Raw genomic sequence first — 24,016 nt, 5'->3', positions numbered from 1 at the left:
GTTTACTTGAGTGTTTTATTTTATTTTTTTATTTTGTAAATATGATATTTTTTAGCGTATCAATAACAACATATTAGTTTTGTATAAAGATATTAGTGGGTATATGGAATGTATCAATTTTTTATTTTTTTTTACATGTCTTGAATTGAACTTGTTTTTCCCTTTTTTACCATTTTTACTACGAGTCTAATTTTCAAAATTTTATTTTGTTAGATCTACAAAAAATTCATAATTTTGCATTTTGTAATGCATTTTCCCTAATTTTAAGTGGTTGTGAGAATCCAAACTCTAAACTAATAATTCAATTAAAATAAACCATTAATGAGTCTTAATTAGTAAGATTTATTGTTTTACATTTACTCTAATAATTTATTTATTTTATGAAACGGATGATTAAAAAAAGTCGAGATTAGGTAATTGTAAAACAAAAGAAGTTAAAAAGAAATTGATTTATAAAAATTAAAATTACAAAGTTTAATAGGTGGAATAAAATTTAGGTAGAAGGGTAAATTGATTGTTGATGAAGCATCGAATTAAATTGATAAATTGTGAACATATTCATATATATATATATAAAATGATTTAGAGTGGTAATTGAAAAAGAAAAATAGTTGACAATGGAGGAAAATAAAGAATAGAAAAGAAAAGGCAGAGTGGTAATCCAATCTATCCACGTCGGATAAAAGTGGGCACAATGTCAACGGTCAACAATATCTATTTTTTCATTTTATTTAATCGCATACACAAATAAAAACCCTAACCCCAAATTCTGCTTCTTCAAACCTTCAAGAACACATAGAAATAAGAGAATAAAACTATTTTCAGTTTCTCACAAACCAAAACCCCAACTCCCAACTTACACACCCAACAGGAAGCCCTAAATTATAAGTCCTATCCAAACACACGACTAGATTCGTACCGGCGATTTCAGAAATGAAGCTCGTTTGGTCCCCTGAGACGGCCTCCAAAGCCTACATCGACACCGTTCAATCTGTAAGATACTTTCTTTTATTTTCATTTCAATTTCAATTTCCCTGTTTTTTTTTTTTCTTTTCTTTTATGGAGCTTATGATTGATGTATTTCAGTTTTGTGTAAAGTGTGATCTCCATCAAGAATCCGGCGTTGCCGAACTGATTTCAGCGATGGCGGCGGGATGGAACGCGCAATTCATCGTCGAGACGTGGTCGACCGGCGGAGCGATTGCGACTAGTATAGGTCTGGCGGTGGCTCGCCGTCACGTCGGAGGGAGACACGTGTGTGTGGTTCCTGATGAGAGATCGAGAGGAGAATATTCGAGAGCGATGGAGAGAGCAGGATTATCTCCGGAAGTGATTGTGGGAGAGCCAGAGGAGGTGATGGAAGGATTAGTAGGTATAGATTTTCTGGTGGTGGATAGTCAGAGGAGGAATTTCAGCCGAGTTTTGAAACTCGCTAATCTGAGTTCTAGAGGCGCGGTTTTGATTTGCAAGAACGCCAACTCGAGAAGCGATTCGAGTTTCAGATGGATAAGTGTTACCGAGAACGGAACGCGGCGTTTGGTTCGATCCGCGTTTTTGCCTGTGGGGAAGGGTTTGGATATAGCACACGTGGCCGCCGCCGGTGGGAATTCAGGATCCGGCGGGGGGAAAGGAAAATGGATCAAGCATGTTGATCGACGGTCAGGCGAGGAGTTTGTAATTCGGAAGTGACGAATAATGTTTTGAGCCAAAACGGTGTCGTTTTACTTTTCTTTTCTTTCTATTTTTCCAACCTTGTGAATACAGTTTTGTCATAATTTGTGTATAAAACATATGTTTTTGTGTTTTAGGGATAGGTTGGGGGAATTAATTGTACTTAACACTGACAAATTTATTGTATCATCATTTCATTTTTTTTTTTTCTTCTTCATCTTCTTCATCTCTATTTGAGATTATCAAATTGCTGTGTTTAATATTTTAGTCCATATGCTAAATTCCGAGTGTAATCAAGAGATTTTGTTAAATAATTAAGGGTTTGCGTGGCTATAAAGAAAACCAAAGAAAAAATTTGAGCATATTCATTGAATTTTTCATTTATTGCTTAAAGAAATTTCATATTACAGCCTTAAAGGAAGGAAAATTTGTAATCATCTTCTAGAATCCTATAGAATTTTAATTATACGTATAAAAGTATCAATTTGATTTGTAGATCAACATGTACTCTTCTTTTTTCTTTTTTCTCTTTGAGGTCATATATTGAAATCTTCAAATTGATATGGAATTTTATATGATGTTTTTAGGTGTGATGGAATTTTAATTGTATTTGTTTAAACATATATTGATTGATTTTTCTTTGTTTGGTTGTAAGAGAGAAAGAAGTTTTGTTGTTACATTAAATTTGGAAAATACCTTATAAAATATTAATAGTTTAATGAGTGTTTAAGCGTGTCAAACACAAGGTTTTATTGTTACATAAATTTGTAAGAGTCCTAATAAAACAACAATAGATTAATGAGTGTTTAATCTTGTCAAACACATCAAATATTGTCAACCACTATTGAGTTTTCTAAAACTTTATTGTTGTAATATTAAAATTTAACTTTTAGAAGTTATTGGAAATGGAACATTTTAACTGTGTGTTCCGAAGCGAAAAATATTACTAAATTTTAACAAATTTTTTAAATGAAAATTTTGTTGGAAATGATTACATATAAGATTTGGTTGGAATTAATCAGAAAAGAAAAACTTCATAAACTCCTTATATCAATATACTTTAAAAACAAAGCATTTAATAATGCACTTAATGTAAATAAGATTCATCCCAACGTCATGTCCAACCAAGGTTTATGTAAATGGATTACCCACGAGTTGTTGGTGAGTGATTTCATTATCATTTGTAAAATTGGGAACGAGTGTTTTTTAATTATATTTTGATAAAAAAATTCACGTAAATTAGATAAAATGATGTAATTTTTAAATCATGGGTTAGAATTCTGAATATAGTATTGTCCAAAAATTAAAAATTTCAAGCTCCTACTTATTGACGCCACTAACCTCTTTCTTCCCTTCACATGCACATGGAGGGAGACCGCCGCAGCCCTAGCCCTCCATAACTGACTTTAATACCAGATTGAAGTAGATTAAGAAATTTATTATTAATAATTATATAATCAGCAAAAACATGGGCGTGGAGTTAAAACAAGCTTGGAAATTTAGATAGAAGAGGCAGAGCAAAAAGTTCCAATAATGGGGTTTGGGGTGTAATCTCAAAACTAAGGTGTTGGGGTTACATACGAATAACAAATATACATAATAAAAACATAACATTGAGCTAAAACTGGGCACAGAACTATAATTTGTGCATCGCTAAGCAGAAAAATGGCATTTTCAAACTATTATTATACAGCGCAACACCTGAGAAAGCTATTCTTTATGATTTTTTTTTTAATTTTCTTGTCAGGAATTTTAACTGACCTTTCATTCAATTTAAGGATCAAGGTGAAACCTTTTGGCCATAGGCTCTCTCTCTCTCTCTCTCTCTCTCTCTCTCTCTCTCTCTCCCCCTTGATGCAATCACATAATTCTTCTCTATGTACCAGATAATGGGGAGCTTGCAAATTTTAACTCTTGAGATTGATTTTACAATTCCTGAAGTAGATTCAAGTCTGACCGCATTGGATACTCGAGGCCTTGGAGGTTAGGCATCCGCTTTATGTCATCTTGAGAATATGCAGGGATAAACCAGTACTTTTTATCCATTCCGAACACCTGATGCATGAATTAATTTAGTGTCAATGGCAAAAGAAGTCTAGCATGTACAAATAATTGATGGAAGGAATCCTAGGATACTAGCTATCTATTTTTAGTTTCACAAGTTAAATTCAACTTTTAAGATTTCCTATAAATGGATAGTTGGATGTTCCTATAAAAACATTGGAATTAAAGATAAAGTTACAAAAAAGTTAGGTCCTTGAGGATATTATTGATATAAATCTTCGCAGATGATGAAAAGTTGGGTTTGTTCCTAAAATATTTCAACATAGATGCATTTTGGCTAACTGAGTATAATTGACAACTTAAATACAGAATACCGATAGGAATAGTGCCAGCCAATTTATCTTTCCTGCACCCTAAAAAGGTAAGGGAGCAACGATGTAGAGTTTGTTGGTTGTTACGAATCTAAGATGCGGATAGTTGGGACCAATATGTCATTTTGGAATACAGACAAATCTGTCTTGCGAAAGACAAGGAAGATTAAGTACCATAAAAGCCCTTCTGGTAGGGAGAGAATATCAAGACTCTGGAAACTTGGATACTCGTAACTAAATAAGGATATCAATAAGAAAAATCAGCGTCTAGCTGTTTAGCACCAACAGATAACTACACGACCAATAAGTGAAAAAAAGAATGTCCGCAAGAAAGAGGCCAGTGAGTTGAGAGGAAGGTACCTGCTCAAAATTTTTTCTGCGACCAAGGTCATAATGCCATTTCGGAGTGGTTTTCTTCTCATATGCCTGACAACGGCAAATAAAATATCCCATAGACCAATTCAGCCCCTTTAAATGTATTTAAGCAAAGCAAACAAAATACTATTTCTCGAAGGTAAAGGCCTAACCTCTATCGTGGTAGTATTGGCTGCTACGAGTGATACGTGCAATATCAGAAAACCCATAACACTCAATGCAAATGTTAAATTTAAAACTGTACGGGAAAAGCAAAGAAAATTAGAGATATGTCGAAATATCTTAACTGATGAACAAAGTTTTCAATTATGCACTTACTAAATGTGATAAATATAGCTGCAAGGCTACCAGGTGTTCCCGTTATATCACCATCAGAGAAAAAGGCTAAGAAGTATGGCAATAGTGACAAAGTGACAAGGGTTGTTTCAAGAAATGTGTAAAACTGCATAAAAAGAAACAGAATGAGATGGTTAGTGAAACTTCCATATACCTCTAATTAGCTGTGCACTTTTTATTAAGTGATGAAACAAAATTGTAACTTGACATAAGAAATGCCAGAAGAAGTTAGATTATCAACTACTCTCGGGATAAAATGATTTTATCTTACACAGATCATAAAAACAAACGAGTAATGCAATGATGCTGCCATAACAAAAACAGAAAATATTACTATAGCACAAGTAGAACATCAATAATGACAGGTTATATCAATTATCAACTGAAAATTTTGCAAAGAACCAGAATATAACCATGCGTATATATGTGGCATCATTAATTTTCTAAATGGATAATTCATCACGAGAACCATGGAATTGGAAAGAAAGAACTCGATATCAGAAGGAAGCAAATACTATGGTTGGGCATACCAAAAAAAGTAGGAAGTACTTGTAGTTCTTTGCTCCAACACAATTGACAACCCACACACAATGATGATCCATTTTCAATACACACCTTCCACCTACCAAAGAAAGCATAATCGGCATTTACACCATGTTTACTAGCTAGGACCATAGTAAGCTTCTACATGAATATATAAAAAAAAAAAAAAATAGGAGGTTGAAGAACTTACAAACAGAACAATGATGGCAACGAGGTGGTTTAAACTGGTTGCACTTGCGACAGAATCGTACTTTTTGATTTGAAGAATCACTTGGCATAGTACCTTGTTCTGGCCCTGCACCAGGACCATTGTATTCTGATGCCATTAACGGATCAGCATCGCCTTTCTCTTCATCCGATTCAGGTCTCCAAAAAGGTGGAACAAATCCCGGATTTGTTAGTACAACCGAAAAGTAGCTCCATAATAGCATCACCAACTACATAAACAGAGATTGGTAAATCAAAGGTTTCAAACTATATGAAATAAACATTTGCTATTCTAAAGATGAACCCACAACATCAACACATCTTTCCAACTTCAGAATAAGGCATAGTGTTTATTCGCTTTTTACTTATTCTGACCCAAAGTACCGCCATTTTCCAAAACAAACCAAAAAGAAGAATCCCATAGAAATTTTATTCTCTGCGTAAAGCTCTTCTACGAGCAAACAAAGAAATAAAAAAGCAAACGGTGGTCACCTAGAGCAATTAACGTATCTAGAAGATAGAAAAATTTGAAGACTCAGCTGAAACTTTAGCCCCATAATCCCCAAAACTAATATGAAACAACATGCAAGAAGCAATTACTTTCTGCATTAGGATGTTAAATTTTCTACAAGTTTAAATTTCCTAAGCAGCTCATGTTAAAGAAAAGTGGAAATTGGTATAACCAAGACGAGAAAAAGAAAAATCAGGAACTGCCAAGGTCCACAAGAAGGTAAATTGTGGAAGTCAAATTAAGTTGGGCTAGTAGTATACAAATGCAATCGAAGCTGAAAGAGGGGGCAAAAAATAGACTTACCAAAGAATGAAACAAGAGCAAGACTAGGAAAGCGGTAAGCGAATTAAGGCCTCCGCGAAAGAGAGCCGGACCATAGTTGACGACGACCAAAGCGTAATAGGAGAGACCGATTATACCTAGAACTAAAAGGATCATGATAGAACCCAAAGCACGCAGCGCCGTGCAGAATTTGAAGACATTCCAAGACATTTCTGCTCCTGATTCTGATCTCGCAAAGGGAAAAGGATGAGAAATCAGGAACGGAATGCGAAATCGGAATCAGAAACCAGGTGCGACGATGATCGGAGTTACGAATTCAGAGCCGATTGGGAAACATTTTGGAATAAATTAAGAATTGGAATTGGAAGAGAGAAATTAAGAAAATCCAAGAGTGGGATCGAGAGACGGACGAACGGCGGAGGACTAATTGGGGATGAAGAAACTCGAAATTGCCCCTAATACAAAATTATGAAGAAGATAATTCCGATTATACGTTTCCATAAGTTCCGACGCGTCGTTTTAGTACGAAAACAACAAAGAACAAACCGTGTGCGTCCCGATTTATTTTATTTTATTTATTTTTAGGAAACTATTATTCTTTGGTTACTTATAGTCTTTATTATATTATATTATATTCTCATCTCATTCCATTATATTTTACGGAAATTTAATTTACCTGTTCACTCAGTACGACGTCAATCAATTTTGTTTCTTTCTTCTTCTTCTTCTTCTTTATCAATCAATCCTTCACCACACACTCTCTCAATCCTTACTTCTTTCATCTTTTTTCATAACTAATTTGTTTCTTATATCATTCTTCTTCCTTCCTTCCTTCCTTTGTTATCATTTTTGTACCACACTTTCAATATTTACCAAAACAAAATCTCTTGTCAATAGTATCACACAATCACCACAACTTACTATTAAGGATTAAGAATAAGGCAATCTCTGTATATCTTTTTTCTATCACGAATTGTAAACTATTAGTAGTTCAATTAATATATATTAAACCTCCAAGTTATGATTTATGGGAGCACATGGTCAAAAAAAAAAAAGATTATTAATGTTGTAAGTTGCAACCATTGAAATGTTCTCTCTTTTTCGTCATTCTTGTAATTATTATTGTACTAGAATCATTAATTTTTATACGAAAGTTTGAATTATAATTTAATTAATTATGTTCTACCATTTATGATTATAATTTAACTCACTTTCACACGTTCTTATCATTAAAAAAAATAAAGTTATAATGCTATTCAGTCACATTTAATAATGGTTCTTTTTTAGTTTAACACATGATTTAATGAATAATGAATTTAAATATCTGACCTCTCTATTAAAAGACACGTAAGTTGGTGGTTAAACAAAAGATAATTATAAATTGAAATGCAATAATAACACAGTAGTTTGGTTAAATTAAAGCTTTTGTCTTAAAGTTCTTTTATAGTGTAAATGTCAGATACAAGTATGTAAACTATTAGTCTTTAAAATGTTTTCGAATGAAGAGATGAAGTAATTTGGAAGAAACTTATTATTTCATTTTAAATGTCTGTTAATGTATTTTTACTAATTGTATCAATATTTGGTTGGGACTTGGGAGACAACAGTTTTAAATATAATCTTTCGTTATAGTTTTCTTTTTATTTGACCAGCTTTCTCGCCCAATTGTTATTCTTAAACTAAACTCACTACTAGCGGTAACATTACTATAAATTGACATATATATATATAACCCACTTAAAAAAATTATAATTTTTTTTTTGTATGTCACTTACTAAGATGACATAACCGTATCAAGAGAGTATGAGTGTTTAAATAAGTCTACCATAGAAATTAAAAGAGTTTTATATTTCATAATTATTGAATAATTAGAAAATTACAACTTCTCATTAAGGAGGCTTATAGATACATGCAAGTTTAGAACAAAAAATTGAGGTTTTAATATTGATGATGCTCAACATTAAAAGAAAAGAAATGGAACACATGGACAAATATTGTTTGGGTTGTTACTATAGTTCTACAATAACAAAACTTTTATATTGTTTAATGACGGTCATATATTTTGTTAGATTTTTAAATGAGATGGTATGTGTGACATTGAGGAAATATAAGTCATTATATATATGCTCGTATGAAAAGTCATTCTATCCTAAACATGGAATAGAAAGGTCGTCATTAAATGCCCATGTCAAACGTTCATTAAATGTTTGGTGTGTAATCTTCAATGAAATATCATACAGAAACTAATATTAAATACAAATAAATTAAAACCAATTTGAATCCAAGAACTTCTATATCAACCCTACCATTATCCTTCTTCATTTATTTTTTAGAATGCTATTTTCTTGGTTCCTTTTGATTTTTAATGAATTGTTTTGTTTTAAGAAAAACAACATACAACTCTTCTATTGCGGGCATATGTTACAATTCCAGCAAATTATATTCAACAAAGTTGATCAACACTTTTATTGAACACAAACAATTTTCTTCTAACAGTATGCATTGAACACTTCTATCATTCACATAAACCACACACGATCAATACAAATTTACAATTAATATTCAACAAAAGGAGAAAGATATCACTTCATGTACATGCATGACTAATTAGCTACTTGAGGAAATCCTAAAAGAGCAGGGAACAAAAACTTGTGTCACCAATAATCATTTATTTCATTTGGTAAGAACTATTCATGAAAATTTTCAACCATAAGTTTTAATTTCATAATTTAGGAAGAAATTTTGAATTTGAAATAGACTCAATTCTTGATAATCAACCCAAGGAGTTGAATGGTGTGAATTATCTCACAGTATAATCTTTTGACAATAAAAATGTCTTTGAAAGATAAACAACATATACTCTTCTCCTTCTCCTAAAATTGGATAGGTTCAAAATTTCGATGAAGGTAACGTTCAATGTTGTCTATTTAATCTAAGAGATAAAAAGAATATCAATTCTTCTTATCCAAACTTCCTTTTAAATAAAACTTGTCATTATGATTTTGTTGTGTGCCATTCAACAGTATCTGCACTAGTTGTATGCAAAATTTCAAATTTTGTTGGACATACAAAGTAGTTATGATCCTTTTGAATAAGCCAACCTACAACTGACATCGATTTTTGTGTTGGGTATAGTCCAAAACACTCATAATATATAAACAGAAAATTTAGTACATTAATTAAACTATGAAAAGATGTAGCTACCACATTCTTTTTTTAATTTCTTTTCCTTTTTGAAAACTAAATTACATTAAAAAGAAAACTAATTTTCATATATTAACATCCAACGTTAAATTTTGTGTACCTCTTCTCAATATACTGATAATTATATATCGAAAAAGAAAGTTGTTTGATTTTGTAAATATTAATTAGTTTTGCTTAACCTTTGATTAAAGTTTGAAAAGTGAAGATGAATTAAATTGTTTTCAAAAATTAAAATGTACAACTTAAAAATGTGAGGAACGTATGGTCCCAAATTCCAATCCCACTTGAACAGGAAGGAATTAAAATGATGGCAAGAAACAACAAACACACATGAAGGTGATTGGCGGCTAGCAAGAAATCATCATTAAAATGTTAGAAAGAAAATTGAATTTCAAAGAATTCAAACCTTTTAAGAAAGGGAATATTATAATAAGCAAGTGATTAAAATGGAAATGGTTTTTTTCTTCTTTTTTTTTCAGTGGGGTTGGTTTTCTTTTTGAATTGTTGCTTTTGAGAAAGACTTGGGTGCACCACCTGAAAAGAATTGTTTTTTCTTTCTTTGCCATTGTTTTCAAAGAAGAGTGGATTATAAATGTGGGAGTAAAATGGAAAGTGGGGGCGGAATATGGCAGTAGAAAATGTTACAACAAAGAACCAATCCAAGGGTTTTGGGCAAAGGCTCTGTGGCTGTGCCCACAGGTGGGGCTGCCAAACCCAAACCCAAACGCCTGCCCCTTGGCGCTACTAATACACTTCCTTTCTTTGGTCTTTGAGTCCGGTCCTATCCTCATCACCCATGTAATTTTCTTATGATAGGTTAGGTCACATGTCATAACCATTAGATTTTTTGGTTTATATATCATGATTAGGGAAATATAGAAAAAATAATTAAATGTGTCTAATGACAGTTTATATACAGTGACACCATATCATTGATATGTGGTTTCGATGTTTTGGCCAAATAATTGGAACGTGTGCAGCAAACGCTTATTAACATTGAAACACTATATGTATTGATTAAATATTTCTTAAATTGATCTATCTTTTTTTTCTTTTAATCAATTTTGTATCTAATCAATAAATTGAGTGATTGAAACTTTTTAACAATGATATATCTTTAAAATTTTGCCTAATTTTATTTTGTTTCTAGGCATAATTTTGTAGGGATTGACATTTTTCTAAACTTGCTAGACATGGAAAATCAAACTTTAAATCTCTAAGAAGACTATTTTGTTCCTTGTCTAGTTGTTTTAAATTAATCTATTAGTAACTATCATGAGTTGGCCTAATTAGTTTATTGACACTCAAATGTTTATAGGTTTAGACATCTTTTATAAACGAATTAAGTTAAAGATTGATGTAACTTTGCAAATAAATACTGAAGTTAAGTGTTTGAGCCATTACTTATCCTTCTTTTTGTTTATTTAGAAAAACTACCTAATAATTATTGTACTATTGTACTGTTATATATATTTATGTAGCTTTTACAGTTAGATTTTTAACTAACTTAAATAAATATATTTATAAATTAACAATAATTATTTATCTATTAAAGTTGAAAGTTGTTGATTCAATCAACAAAGTTTTAGAACATATGTCACATTATTAAACTTTAATTTTTAAGTTGAAACGACTCAAACAAACATATTTCAATTGACACATAGATATGTTAGTATCTATAAGTTTTATAGTTCAAATCTCTATGCCATATTTGATTGACAAAACTACTAAAATTGTTGTTTAAACTGAGTAAGCTGACATGGTCTTTTTTTTTTTTTTAATAAGCCACAAAATATAAATTCATTTCAAACTATAACACACACATATTTTATATTACTAGTTTTGTAATTTCCCTTTTTAAGATCAACCATCCAGAAATAAATATAAACCCTAACTCATATATTGGAAAGAGTAAAAGAAAATATAAAAAAAAAAGTCTTTTGGCACAAATTAAATAATTACTTTCTAAATAATGAGAAGTTGTATTAATTAAAAATGGTTTCGGTATTGGTGATTTGTTTAGATGCAACCATAAATTAAGAGTGATACATCAAACCTTCACCTCTCCGTTCTAAGAAATAGGACTTAACCTCTTGATGGGTATCGTAATTTTCTTTCTAAATAATCATAAAAATTGTATTAAAACTGATTGTTTATTTTGTTGTTCGTAAGATTGTAATTTCATTATCCACGATCCAGTAAAAGCAAAAACAATAGAAATCATTGGATGAATTTACCATGTAATGGATAATCCTTAGAAATAAATACCTCGAATTTTGTATGTAATAATGATGATCTAAGTAGGCTGTTACTGTTATTATTATGAACTTAACCAACCTACTTTGAAATTTCTTTCTGATCATGTCCTCATTAAATAATTTTTGGAGAATGAAATGAGAGAGAGAGGGAGGGGAAAAAAAGAGTAATAAATGAGGACAGGTGGAGAAGGGAAGGATTGGATGTGAGAGTTAAATGTTGACAACAACCACATAAGCCTAAGCCTACACTCTCATCATTAAATGCTTTCCTTCCCATTCCATTTTCATTTAACTCGCTTCTCCACCATCCTCCTTCCACCACCATCCCCTTCATTTATTTCCTTCCAACCTCCTCCTATTCTCTTTTCCTTTTTTTACCCTAAACAATATTCAATCTAAATATCCCTAATCAATATATTTCAAATTCAACCTTCTTTTTTTCTCTTTTTCTTTTTAAGTTTTGAATGTTGTTTAAGTTAATTTTAAATGGAAAAGAATCCAAACAACAATTTTTTAATACAACAAAATTAGACAAATTATAAAATGTATAATTTATGATTGAGCTAAAATGTTGTTAACAATTTTTTTTTTGAAAAAACATAATTTAGAAAGAAAGAAAAAGAGTCAATTGGTTAGATTAATAAATTATAATCACAGAAATACATTTATGATTATTGTTTCTAAAATAACTATTGGTTTGATTAAATTTGAACTTTAATTAATATTGGAATTAGAAAAGTAAAGTCACATTCATAAATTTAGGCATTGGGGGCATCTAATCTGTAGCGGAAGCTGCCTAAATAGAATCTATTTGTATCAGCCCTCAATATATGTATATAAATAATTATTATTGGAACAAAATAATAACACACACATATATATAGAATAGGGCCTAATATAGAATCTGTTTGTTTAGAGCTTTTGAGAAGTATATGATTAATTAATCTTGGGACAATTGGTGCCTTAAAGTTTGGACTCATTGCATTTATCCAAAAAAAGAGAAACAATGTTTGGATTCATTACCTCTAGGAAACAAAAAAAAAAAAGAAAAAAAAAAAGAGGGGTTTGAACTATTTGTTTTGGAGTTATTGTTTGTTCTTTTTACATTTCTTTTTCTTTTATCGTTGATGATGCTTAAAGAATTATAATTTAAAATTCTATGTATTTGGTATTTGAAATTTAAATGAATGTATAGAAGCAAGTATTATAGTTTATAAAATTGAATATAAATAATATTTGAAGTCTTAAATAATATTCCTGTTTTCAACTGAAATGATAGTATGTTAGATTAGATGATCCAAAGGTGAGGTTGAACTTAATAATAAGTGTGCAGAGATTTGAAAGTTGTTGTGGGGGGGAGAGCGGTTGGATTTAATGAAAGAAAGGTTGTGAAGTGAGGAAGTGAGTGCTGGTAATTAATTAAAATAGTTGTTTTAAAAATAAATTTATTTATCGAATTTCCAATTAAATAGGTTTATTGGGAATGGAAGCTAAATTAGGTTCCCATAGGAACGAGTCTCATTACTCATTAGTTTCCCCTCTTCTTCTTCTTCTTCTTCTTCACCCCTCAAGAATTTCTTTTTTAGAAAAAGGAATTCAGACCGTTTTGTTTTTAATCTTTTCGCTGACCACAGCTCTGAATCCAAATTCATCATTACAACACGACGAAACTGCTACCTAAGAAAATGAAACCCAACGATAAAGATTGCTTCAATCGCCATTAATTCCCTCTTTCTCTCCCACGTACCTCTTCCTCCCAACAAACCAACAAACCAACAAACTGGATGTGGCTCTGCCTCTCCCTTTTCTCATTTCCGCCATGGCTGCTCCTTCACCCACTTCCTTCATTTCTTCTTCCCATTTCACGCCGGTGAGTGATCTCTTCTCCACCACTTTTTCTACAATTTCCCATGTTTTTTTTTCCCTCCCCCATTTGATGAATTTCATTTCAGATTCAAGAATGCGACAGAGAAGAGCGGGAGGATACCTCAGCCACCGCCGCCGGTGGATGTACGGACCGGGGAACTAGTCCGAAGCATTACCCGACGCCCTTGAATCGGAACAAGAATGGGAAATCACAGACGATTAAGAAACGGTCTGAGTCCGAGTCTGATTCCGTCTCCAGTTCTGATGGCCCGGTGTCGTGTAACCGGTGTCGTCCTCACGCGCGGGAGAAGATCTCTGTCGTTCCCTTGGATAACAACAATGGTGTTAATAAACAAACGTATTTTTCCATGGCGAGTCCGAATGGTATTTTCAAATCGCTAATTTCTTCGTTAACGCGTAAGAGTCCGAAATCGATTAATGAATCTTCGGCTCTAACGGCTCGAGAGGAGCAATGGAGAGCTGCCGTGACGGAGTTGTCGCAGAAGCTAGTTCAGGCGACAAGGAAGAGAGATGAGGCTGTTATGGAAGCTTCTAGATTAAAATACGCCATGGCTGAACTGGAGAAGAAACTGGACAAACTCGAGACGTATTGCCATAGTTTGAAATCCGGGATCGAAGAATGTAGCGGTAATTCGCCTTGCCAAATTGGGAAGTATAATCAAATTCAGAGTTTTCAACAGAGTAATCAGAAGCAAGTAATAGAACATTTCTTAGTTTCAGTATCGGAGTCTCGATCTTCGATTCGTCTTCTTAGTCGTTCACTCACTCTGCAACTCCGTCACGTCGGAGCCAAAGTATACGAACGAATTTCCGTTCTTCTTCAACCTTACGATATCAAAACCTCGTTCTCCAAAAACCCCAGAAGCATGCTTTTCTACCTTGAAGCTCTACTTAACCAAGCTTTCTTCGAGGATTTCGAATCAATTGGGTTTCAAAAGAACGCATCGACTCAAGTTCTAAATCCAATCGAAAGATGCGAAGCAAATTTCGAATGTTTCAATTTTCTCCATGAATTAACCTGGGAGGAGGTTCTAAGCAAAGGCACAAAGCATTTCAGCGAGGATTTCAGCCGGTTTTGCGACCGGAAAATGAGCGAGATCGTGGCGATGCTGGGATGGAACAGAGCCTGGCCGGAGCCACTGCTGCAGGCGTTCTTCAGCGCGTCGAAGAGCGTGTGGCTTCTGCACCTGCTGGCGAACTCCGTCCATCCAAATCTACCGATTTTCAGAGTGGAGAAAGAAGCCGATTTCGATTCCGTTTACATGGAGGACATGGGCGGGGACAAGGCAAGAAAGCTGATACCGTCGTTGGTCAGAATAATGATTGCCCCTGGTTTCTATGTTTACGGCAGTGTAGTTAAATGCAAGGTGTTGTGCAGGTATAACGCCGCGACCGCCACCGCCACCGCCACCGCCACCGCCACCGCGTCCGCCGTAACCGCCGCCGCATTGTCACCTTAATCGAAGGGAGAAGAAAACAAAAAAACAAAATTTATGGCTCATTTTGTTTTGGTTTATCCATTAGCTTAGGGGTGGTTGAATTTTGGTATAATGAAAGTAGAATTTTAGGATTATTAGTGGTGTGGGGTTTGCTAATTTAGTGTTTGAAGAAAATAATCATAATAATAATTAAGTTTGAAGAGGAAACAAATTTGCAATTTGTTTTGTGAATTTATTATTTTGGGTTGTATTCTTTTGAATGGTCTACTTCTCTACTTCTCTAATTCTTTGTTTTTTTTGTTTCTTTTGGGAATTTGAGAAATAGCTTTGGCTTTTTATTGTTGAAGAGAGATCCAAGGAAGATGAAGGGATGCAACCCATGTGAGTCAAGTTGCTTTCACTTCTGAACCTCTTTTCTATCTTTTTAAACTTTCAATTCATATTTCTCTTCAACCTTTGTCTTTTGTACGTCAATATTATCTAACATTATTTTCACAATTTGGCCCTACACTTTGTGTTTACTTAAATCTTTAACCATTCCACTTTTTAAGAATATATTTTATCAAATAACCTTTCCAACTTTTCTTTTTTAAATGTTACATCTTGCATGAGAACTAAAGAGATACTTTCATGATGTCAAAGTCCTAAGTTTCTTCTACACTGTTTGGAGACAATGCTTCTACTGTTTGGCCAAAAACTTACCTTCCTATGTGTATCTTTCATAGTATTCTATTTTACTTTCTTCAAGCACGTCTCTTCCACTTTTAATGCCTCTGAAATCTTTTATGACCTTTTTCACCCTTCAACATGGTTTTACTTTACTTATAATTTAAAATGTGAAATCTCAGTAACAAATTATAAAAGTCAAAAGGTAAAATAAGGAAATCATCCAATAGAAATTGTGTCAATGGACCATAGCACCTTATTTATATATATATATAGCTTTAGGTAGCATTTTTAGGTTATCATTCTTTTATATAAATGCATAATCAATGATGACTAATGTCATATAACAGTTGCCAAACTTTCAACTATAAATTGTGATAACTTATTATGGGTAGGTTTTCTTTCTTTTAGTTTTACTTTTGTTCTAAACTTTTTTTAGAATCCTACCAAACATTAGAATAAAAGTATATTAATTCCCTGTCGTATCATATATTATAGCGACACATTTTTGTTTGACTATAATATATATGTGTATATATATATAAATAAGTAAATAAATATATATAGTGTTTTGAACGAAAACTGTATTTTGCCGCATGACATAAAATTTGTTGTGCCAATTTGGATCGAGAGGGGAAAATGAGAATTTTTGGACAAATCAATGGGAGCCGGAATGGACTCAGCTCGCTTCAGCTTGCTCGGAGCCGACCCCAAGGAACAATTGCAATTAGCTGGATCCAACCAAAGCTGAGCACAAGCCTAGAAGAATAGGCTCGACTTGGTTGAGGGGCGCCCAAAGGAATAATTACAGGTCTAGGTCGGTCCAACTTGAGTTGAGTACGAGCCCAAAAAAAAGGCTTGAACTAGCTGAGGTCGAGCCGAATGAAACAATTGTAGTTTAGCTCGGCCCAACCTGAGCTAAGTATGAGTTGAGAAGAATACATAGCGCAAGGTCTCTCTAATCTAGCGACGTCATATTGTATTATGGAGATATTCTTTAATAATATTTGTTGTCATCCTATTTGTAGACGTAACTAACACATTGTTAGTGAACCATGTTTATGAGTGTGTCGATCTTTAAATTCTCTCTATTATTTAATTGTTGATTTTAGAACACCAATCCATTCTTAAACTGAGATCGGAAATAAAATAATTTGAAATTCAAGGTCCATGAGGATAAGAGATTCTTATTCCAAAGAGAATTGAGAGTATGTGATCGAATTATAGGAAAAGTTAACTTAAATTTTCTAAATATTATAGGAGAAGTATGTGATAGAGCTATCTTTTTCCTTTTGTTTTGCATGTTCTCTTTTCCAAATCACAAATTTATCATTGATGTCGCCAAATTAAGGTGAAGTCAGATGTGTTTTCCTTGATCAAATTTTGGCATCAACAAAACTAAAACATACATCATTGGCCACCAAATCCATGAACACTAATCACACATCATTCAACCAAGGCCCTACCTATAGATTCTTTCAAATTACTATGATACAAATTTGAGTCTTCAGCGCATACAAGTCAAAGTGAGCTTAGTTCAACGATAATTGCATGGTCTTTCATCTAGATATGAGAGATGTTTGATTATTTATCCCTACATATGTTGAATTAAAAAAAAATTCATATCGTTTTAATGAGATATACTTTTAAAGCTCTTAATAGAAGTGTTAAAAAAATTGGATGACCCCAAAATCTTGATCAATCCCAACCCACTGGTAGTAGTTGCATGCTCTCTAGTTGGCTTCCTTATACCCATGCTCTCATACATCAATTCTCAAAAGATTGATTCGAACATTTCCTATCATAGGCAGTTTCTTCTTCCCTCCAATTATCCAATGTTGGTTCTTCTCCTTTCTTTCTTTCTTCTTTGAGAAAAACTTGTAAAAAGAGGTTAGAGTAGTAAAAGCCTGGCAAAAGTGAAGATAAGTAAAAAACTTTATATTGTAATAAATAAACCTAACCATCTTTATTGAGTTTGATTCGATAACATTGACATGAGGATGAGTTTGATTCGATAACATTGACATGAGGATAAAGATCTCATTATCTATTTAACAATGGTTGTACTGAAAGAATTCCAACCACATTTTCCAGAATAAATTAATCTTTTTGGTTCTTGCCTAGACTATGTCTACAATTAATTTATTGCAAAACACTACTTTGACTTCAAGCCGTCATATATCTTACTTTAAAAAAAAGGTTTACCCTTATACTAAATTTGTATCTCTTTTTCTAAGAATAAATTCAATAGGTAACATTTTCAAGGTTTAGAATTGAGTACATAACATTTTAAAGAAGGTAAATATAGTAAAGTTTATTCATGATGAACTTTAACTTTATTTGTTGGTAAACTCCAATTAATGATAGTATCACTCATAAACTTTGAAATCAAAATCTAAAATTTTTTATATTATGAAATTCTTTTTTATTCTGTTTTATGTTCGAACATTTATAATTTGATTGCTATATTTTCAACCATTATGATTTTCTTTTTAAATCAAAAGACGAACTTATAAGATTTATTATAATCTATCATACAAAATATAGCAAAATGTTGATATTTTGTCATATTTGTAAATATTTTTTAAAAAAATTATTTATAAAAGTTTTAAACAAAAAAATTCAAAATATTCTTAAAATTTTTAATGGACCAAAAAATATCCCATGGAGCTTAGTTTAAGGACCTTCCTATCTTGGTTTTGGCTGTAATATCTTAGATCTCTTTATTCTCTTATGAAAAACGAAATTATTGTAAACCTATTCATGCGATGCAAACTATTTGTGTCATTAAAGAAAAGAAAATAAAGGTTTGGTTGCATGATGTAATGTGTTGGTTAGAAAGTTTTTAATGGAAAGTGAGCCGTCGATCAAAAAATTATCTCACATTAGACTTTTCTGTCCACTTTTATGGTTTGCTTTTCCTCAACGTTTTTAGTACAAATCACATAAATAACATATCAAAAGGAACTTTACTCGTTTGTTGTGTACTTACTGTCAAACTTGTAAATATAGCAGTAGAGAAGAATTCTTCAAGCAAAAACAATGAAGCAATAAAGATCGATGGAAGAAGGATAAACAAAAGTGTAAATTGCTTCAGTGATTTTTACCAACATCCACTCTCAAGAAGGCAACAGCAAATCTTCATTCATCAAACGTTTTCAAAATACAGAGGTAAATTCACAAAATTTCTCTTTTTCTCCCAGTTTTACAAAGTAAAGTTCCTCAGCATCACTATCGTCGTTTTTCATCTCATTGTCTAGCTTTCTTTCTCTATTTATAATTTTGATCCGATTTTAGTGTTGACCGTCTCATGTCAATTGCTACCCAATGTTAACACAATACCTTCAACAAACAACTCATTGGAAAACCTATAACATGTTAAATGGGAAAATGGTAATAAAATGTTTTGAAAAACAAAATATAGATTCAAGACGACAAAATCAAAAAGTCAATTCTTGGCTTACGTTTCAGAATAATGATTAATGGATTCATCAGCAAAAGGGAAGGTGAAATAAAGCCACGACAAAGTAGCTTATCAAAGAACTACGGCTTACAAGTTACAAATTACAATATGTAAGTTAGTTAGTTAAGGGGCTGGAGATCACACTCATAGTAAAAATGTATTAGTATTACCTTTCATGAAACTGTCACTACTGTTAGGCTTCTCAACGCCTTGAAATTCATTAACTAGCACCGAATTCCCTTTGGCTTTCTATCCTCCAGAGTTTCCTCTGGTTTTCTTTTCTTGATTTCACCCACTAGTCTCTTCACATAGGCAATGTAGCCATCCACATCAAATTTCCTCTTGCACCCAGCATAGTTCATGTATCGAATCTTCCCAAATACCGGTCGCTCTTTCCAACCCTGAAACGCCAAAAATCCCAAACTGTATAAGATCAACTATAGGTTTTTCGTGATCATTTGAGAAATAAACACATAAACAAGTAGACCATGCAAGAAAAATAATCCTAGCAACTTCAGGTTATCCAATGAGGAAGAGTATCTGATACTAAATGAAATGTGATGATAAACCTGGTCGTGAACACCGCAGATTGACCACATGCAGCCAACATATCCATTCGGATCCCTCCCATCTATTTCATACTGCATTTCCCCTTCTTCATTAGATACTTCAATAGAAGCCAATGAAATTGTAGATCAGTAACAATATACCTTGTCATTCAAGTATATGCAGATTTCAAGGGCTTCCTCAGGTCCTCTTGTCCACTCCAAAATCTTTTTTGCCCAGTACATTCTGTAAGATGAATGGAATTCTATTAATGCCATTCCAGGGCTTTAGGAGCAGAAAAATAACATCAAAGGACAAAGAAAGAGAAAAGGAGAAATAATGTTTCAAACAGAAGATGCTGGATTTTATATAATAAAACAATACTTTGACGAAAATTCATCAATACTTGCCTCATAAAACCATGCATCTTTCCATGGTGGGCCATCTCCAGTTGAGCAGCATTCCATAGCTGATAAGTGTTATAGTAAATGTGAGTTTTCCAATAGAAACAACAGCAAAAAATTAAAAGATCACAGCAACGAGTACTGAGAAGATAATGATTCTAAGAGTTCATGTATTAACTGGGTCAGCAGTTTGCGCCTTCTCCAGTTGCTCCCTCCTGAAAATTCAGCAGCAACTAAATAATTTCAAAACCAAGTAGAACTGGATAGTGGATAATAGTACAGCAATTACAGGAAAAGCCCACCTACGTGTAAATATATTCTCGCTTATCGGAAGCATGGTCCATCAGGGTTTTACGTGCCCATTCCCAAGCCCCCAGCAGTGAATCATAGTGAGGTTGGTAGTAGCAGTAATTATCAGCAAGTTCCCTTCTAACAATCAACTCCTCAAGAAACACATCAACTGCCTTAAAAATGATGCAAAAGTGAAGATAACAGAAGGGTTAGACAAACTAAACTAATTGTTTAAATGAACGTATACTGCCAAGCTACCATTTGCACCAATGGTATATTATTAAACGATAGAAGGGGTTACTACCAAACCGTTTCTTTGGTTACCTGTGGATTGAGTTTTCTAATGCTGCGTGCTTCTAAGGCACAACGCTGTGCAGATATTTGCCCAAAATGCAAATATGGGGAGAGGCCAGAGAGCCCCTTGGGTTTCAATGGATTGTTCCTATCAATTGCATAGCCCTTCAACCTCTTAGTCAAAAACCCATCTTTACTACCCATCAATACTTCCATTGCAGCCTTTTCCCCTGGTTTACACCATTCAAGTTCAGGAACATCTGCTCCTTTCCTAGTAATAGGGAAATGTCAACTTAAACAAACTTGAAGTGATAATAAAATGCAAAATAATAAAATGCTCTAACCTCAAGTTATCATCAATAAGTCTATCCCAATCAATAAACTTATCAGCGGAAGGCCATTTTCTAGTTGGTATGACCATAGAAGGGTAATCTATAAGGTAATCCGGGAGCTTTTTGTTTATCTTCCCCCTTAAAGTTTTTGCACTGTACTCCAATTTCTCGGATGCAACCCAAGTAGGTACTACATTGTGGGCATCGACTTCATGTACTTTAACTGATTCCTCTACCCTCTTACAAATTTCTTCTTTACACTTTCGAACTTCTCTCAAGGGTGAGAAGTCTGTGACTAGAAGTGAAGCCCCACATTCTCTAATGAAATTTGGTATAGTCTGTTCAGCTTCCCCCTTAAGGAATGTCAACCCTGAAGACTATTAGTCAAGGTAATGCAAAACTACAGCAATCTATCGACGCTTTGCTAGCAAAATTTGTCTCAAAAAAATCAATGACACAAATCTAAAAGGCATGGTGATACATAAAACATAGGTAATGTGTGATGACAGAAACACTCAAGCAAAGGATCAAATAAGAAGAAATTGACACACAGATTAACATAGTTCAATATAGTATATTAACTACATCCACAAGTAAGAAGAGAAACTGTTTTATTATCTCGAAAAGGAACATAGTACAAAATACAAAAATCACTACAGTTAAAGAATAGAAGGTTATATACTGTGCCCCTAAACCCTAAACCTTAAACAATGTAGGCCCAGACGACTTAGAGCCCAAAATGAGAACAGAAACAATAATCACCATATAAAATTGTAATGTCATAAAACAGATTCAAGACGTTTCTAAGTGCCAAGAACCCAATACCAAAAACTAGCAGGAAGGAACACTCCCGTTTATTCATTCCCTCAATTGTAGTTACTGCACCAAACAGTCACAGAAAATGTATATTTATGAGTTTAGACTAAATAAAAAATTACGTCTACCCCAGATTCTATAAGAAAGGGATAATGATAACAAATAACATTAGTACCTAAACATTTACAGTAAATGAACTTGCCTGAAACAAGAAGAATGGTATTTGAAGCGTTTCTTGAATATCATGTTGAAGTTGTTGCAGCCCCCTAAGCATAAACCCTAACTGCCGAGATTTCGCCCCCAAAAATCGATCGAACAAATTGAAGGCAACAGCAACAGGGACATTGGCTCTGTTGGCTTCATCAACGGCGTGTATCAACGCCCAATTGTCTTTAACCCTTTGATCTCTGAACATCCAATAAACCACTGGACCAAGAGAACCCGTTCCATCTTTGAGAACCCGAAACCGACACGGTTGAACAGAATTCGAGAGGGTTGAGGCCATTCCTGTTTGAATATGAACAGGTAAGGGACCCGAAAGAGGAGTCTAAGTTGCCGGTATTTGGCCGGAAAATGGGGTGCAGCGCAGCGGAGAGAGTGTTGAGACAGATTGTAGAAATTTCGAACCCGCGTGCGATCATCGGAGGCGAGGAAAGAGAGGAAAATTGGAGGGAAATTGAGAGTGAAAGTTGTGGTTTTGAATAGCAAAACGTGGACAGTTTATTAAGCGACACGTGTCTGGTGGAAGTTTATATCGTTGAGTTTCATTTTTTAAATAAAACTTTAATATATTGACGTTTCTCGATGTTATTTTTAAAAAATTATTATCGTTATTTGTTTTTTTAGAAACCATGGTTTGAAATATTAATAATCTTATTTTTACACTCAAACTAAAATATGGGTATAACTATTTGCTATTCCTATCAGATTAAATACACCAACTTTTTTTGTATTACAAACATTTTTTGAGTTGGTTTGTATTTAATTTTCTTATAAGTTTTTTTCTTCCTAATTATGATTATTATTGTTTGTTTCACGACCCAACAAGCCAAAATTCAAGTTCAAGGGTTATTGTTCAAAAACATTTATGAAAAATACATACAAAATTTAATGAAAAAGATAGGAAGCGTTAGTAGGAAGACTAACTACCATCTATACAAATACAATAACTTTATCGTCAGGACTCCAATTCTTCCATTTTAAAAAAAATTATGTTATGATAGGTGTTATGGACAATTTTAGATAAAAGGGCAGAGTAAGGATGAAAATAACAAAGACAACAAGAAATGAGTCAATTTTGATGTATCCTAAAACCTTATTAAATTTGGGTTTAAAGAATGGGGTTGCCATGGGCCTTGGGCCAAGCTAGAGTTCTTTACTTCGCCCAAAATCGAAGTAAAACCTAACCAAGTTCTAATAAGACATGCCTTGAGCATAGCTCTGGCCAACCAAAAGAATCGTTTTAAGCCCAAAAGGGTTCGACTTAATTAGTTGAGGCCTAGCCTACCCAAATGTTAGTCGTGGATTGCCCAATCCAAAAGTCAAAAAGTCAAAGGATAACTCCAATCCAACTCAAAAATCGTAATGGGGAAGAACATAGGTGATCAACTACACCTATAGTTACATCATGATAGCTGGGGAGAAAAAGTTCATTACAATATACAACTTCTCTACTTTCTCGACACACTTTCCGACTTAACCATTGGTGCATGTATGGCAAGCATGCTTTCCACATTGCAAATCCTGTTATTTTTCATATTACAAATTTACCGTTGTTGTCATATGAATTGTCGTGTACGCATTTTTCTTCTTGAGTCGATTCAATTTTAATAGGGTTGATGTCAATAAAATACCAAATCAAACCTATTGGTTTTATAAAAATGAATCAAACCAATGTCCACTCACACAAAACAAAACCAATTAATTCAGTTTATTATCAATTGGGTTCTTTTTTACCTTATATTTTGTATTCAATTTTTTCACTTTTATTTTTAATTGGTCATTTTTGCTATTTTAAAATTAAATTTTAGCCTATTTCTTTTCCAATGAAATAAAGTTTGACATTTCTGTTGGTTATTTAAAAAAAAAAAATCATGCTCACAGCATAACAACCCAA

The 24,016-nt window shown here is 33.2% G+C and overlaps 4 protein-coding genes across 6 annotated transcripts; 2 read left to right on the top strand and 2 right to left on the bottom strand.

Moving 5' to 3' along the window:
- Positions 1–694: 694 nt before the first annotated feature.
- Positions 695–1,888, top strand: LOC101211926 (hypothetical protein). Of its 2 annotated transcripts, none has more exons than XM_011656483.2 (2): positions 695–993; positions 1,087–1,888. In XM_011656483.2, the coding sequence occupies exons 1-2, from the start codon at positions 934–936 to the stop codon at positions 1,687–1,689; spliced, it is 663 nt and encodes a 220-aa protein (XP_011654785.1). In that variant the 5' UTR covers positions 695–933; the 3' UTR covers positions 1,690–1,888. The 2 variants fall into 2 exon arrangements, with proteins under 2 accessions (XP_011654785.1, XP_004147575.1); XM_004147527.3 differs by having other exon boundaries at positions 700–993; positions 1,099–1,888.
- A 1,263-nt stretch (positions 1,889–3,151) lies between these two features.
- Positions 3,152–6,839, bottom strand: LOC101211690 (probable protein S-acyltransferase 14). 2 transcript variants are annotated; one of them, XM_004147525.3, is made up of 7 exons: positions 6,322–6,833; positions 5,491–5,737; positions 5,288–5,379; positions 4,740–4,863; positions 4,574–4,659; positions 4,407–4,472; positions 3,152–3,726 (listed from the first exon to the last, which is right to left on the bottom strand). In XM_004147525.3, the coding sequence occupies exons 1-7, from the start codon at positions 6,508–6,510 to the stop codon at positions 3,598–3,600; spliced, it is 933 nt and encodes a 310-aa protein (XP_004147573.1). In that variant the 5' UTR covers positions 6,511–6,833; the 3' UTR covers positions 3,152–3,597. The 2 variants fall into 2 exon arrangements, with proteins under 2 accessions (XP_004147573.1, XP_031741876.1); XM_031886016.1 differs by lacking the exon at positions 3,152–3,726 and adding an exon at positions 3,910–4,280 and having other exon boundaries at positions 6,322–6,839.
- Positions 6,840–13,249: 6,410 nt separating this feature from the next.
- Positions 13,250–15,434, top strand: LOC101219986 (IRK-interacting protein). Its single transcript, XM_004147560.3, has 2 exons — positions 13,250–13,632; positions 13,715–15,434. The coding sequence occupies exons 1-2, from the start codon at positions 13,582–13,584 to the stop codon at positions 15,107–15,109; spliced, it is 1,446 nt and encodes a 481-aa protein (XP_004147608.3). The 5' UTR covers positions 13,250–13,581; the 3' UTR covers positions 15,110–15,434.
- A 3,836-nt stretch (positions 15,435–19,270) lies between these two features.
- CSPHR (deoxyribodipyrimidine photo-lyase-like) lies at positions 19,271–22,492 on the bottom strand (the record flags this gene model as incomplete). The annotated part of the gene is given in 9 exon segments (NM_001280653.1): positions 19,271–19,618; positions 19,787–19,858; positions 19,928–20,009; positions 20,174–20,232; positions 20,346–20,382; positions 20,474–20,631; positions 20,783–21,023; positions 21,097–21,437; positions 22,103–22,492. Coding segments are annotated over 9 exon segments (1,470 nt in total). The 5' UTR covers positions 22,406–22,492.
- Positions 22,493–24,016: the final 1,524 nt, after the last annotated feature.

This window comes from Cucumis sativus, chromosome 5 (genome assembly GCF_000004075.3).
Source record: "Cucumis sativus cultivar 9930 chromosome 5, Cucumber_9930_V3, whole genome shotgun sequence".
Lineage (NCBI taxonomy): Eukaryota > Viridiplantae > Streptophyta > Magnoliopsida > Cucurbitales > Cucurbitaceae > Cucumis > Cucumis sativus.
The sequence above is the reverse complement of the archived record's forward strand: the minus strand, read 5'-3'. Positions and strand labels throughout refer to the sequence as shown.

Coding starts and splice junctions, on each gene's coding strand:
- LOC101211926 (XM_011656483.2), top strand. CDS start 934: ATGAAGCTCGTTTGGTCCCCTGAGACGGCCTCCAAAGCCTACATCGAC. Junction 994..1,086: donor ACATCGACACCGTTCAATCT/GTAAGATACTTT, acceptor GATGTATTTCAG/TTTTGTGTAAAGTGTGATCT.
- LOC101211690 (XM_004147525.3), bottom strand. CDS start 6,510: ATGTCTTGGAATGTCTTCAAATTCTGCACGGCGCTGCGTGCTTTGGGT. Junction 5,380..5,490: donor TTGCCATCATTGTTCTGTTT/GTAAGTTCTTCA, acceptor TTTCTTTGGTAG/GTGGAAGGTGTGTATTGAAA. Junction 4,473..4,573: donor CCAATACTACCACGATAGAG/GTTAGGCCTTTA, acceptor TGCCGTTGTCAG/GCATATGAGAAGAAAACCAC.
- LOC101219986 (XM_004147560.3), top strand. CDS start 13,582: ATGGCTGCTCCTTCACCCACTTCCTTCATTTCTTCTTCCCATTTCACG. Junction 13,633..13,714: donor CTTCTTCCCATTTCACGCCG/GTGAGTGATCTC, acceptor ATTTCATTTCAG/ATTCAAGAATGCGACAGAGA.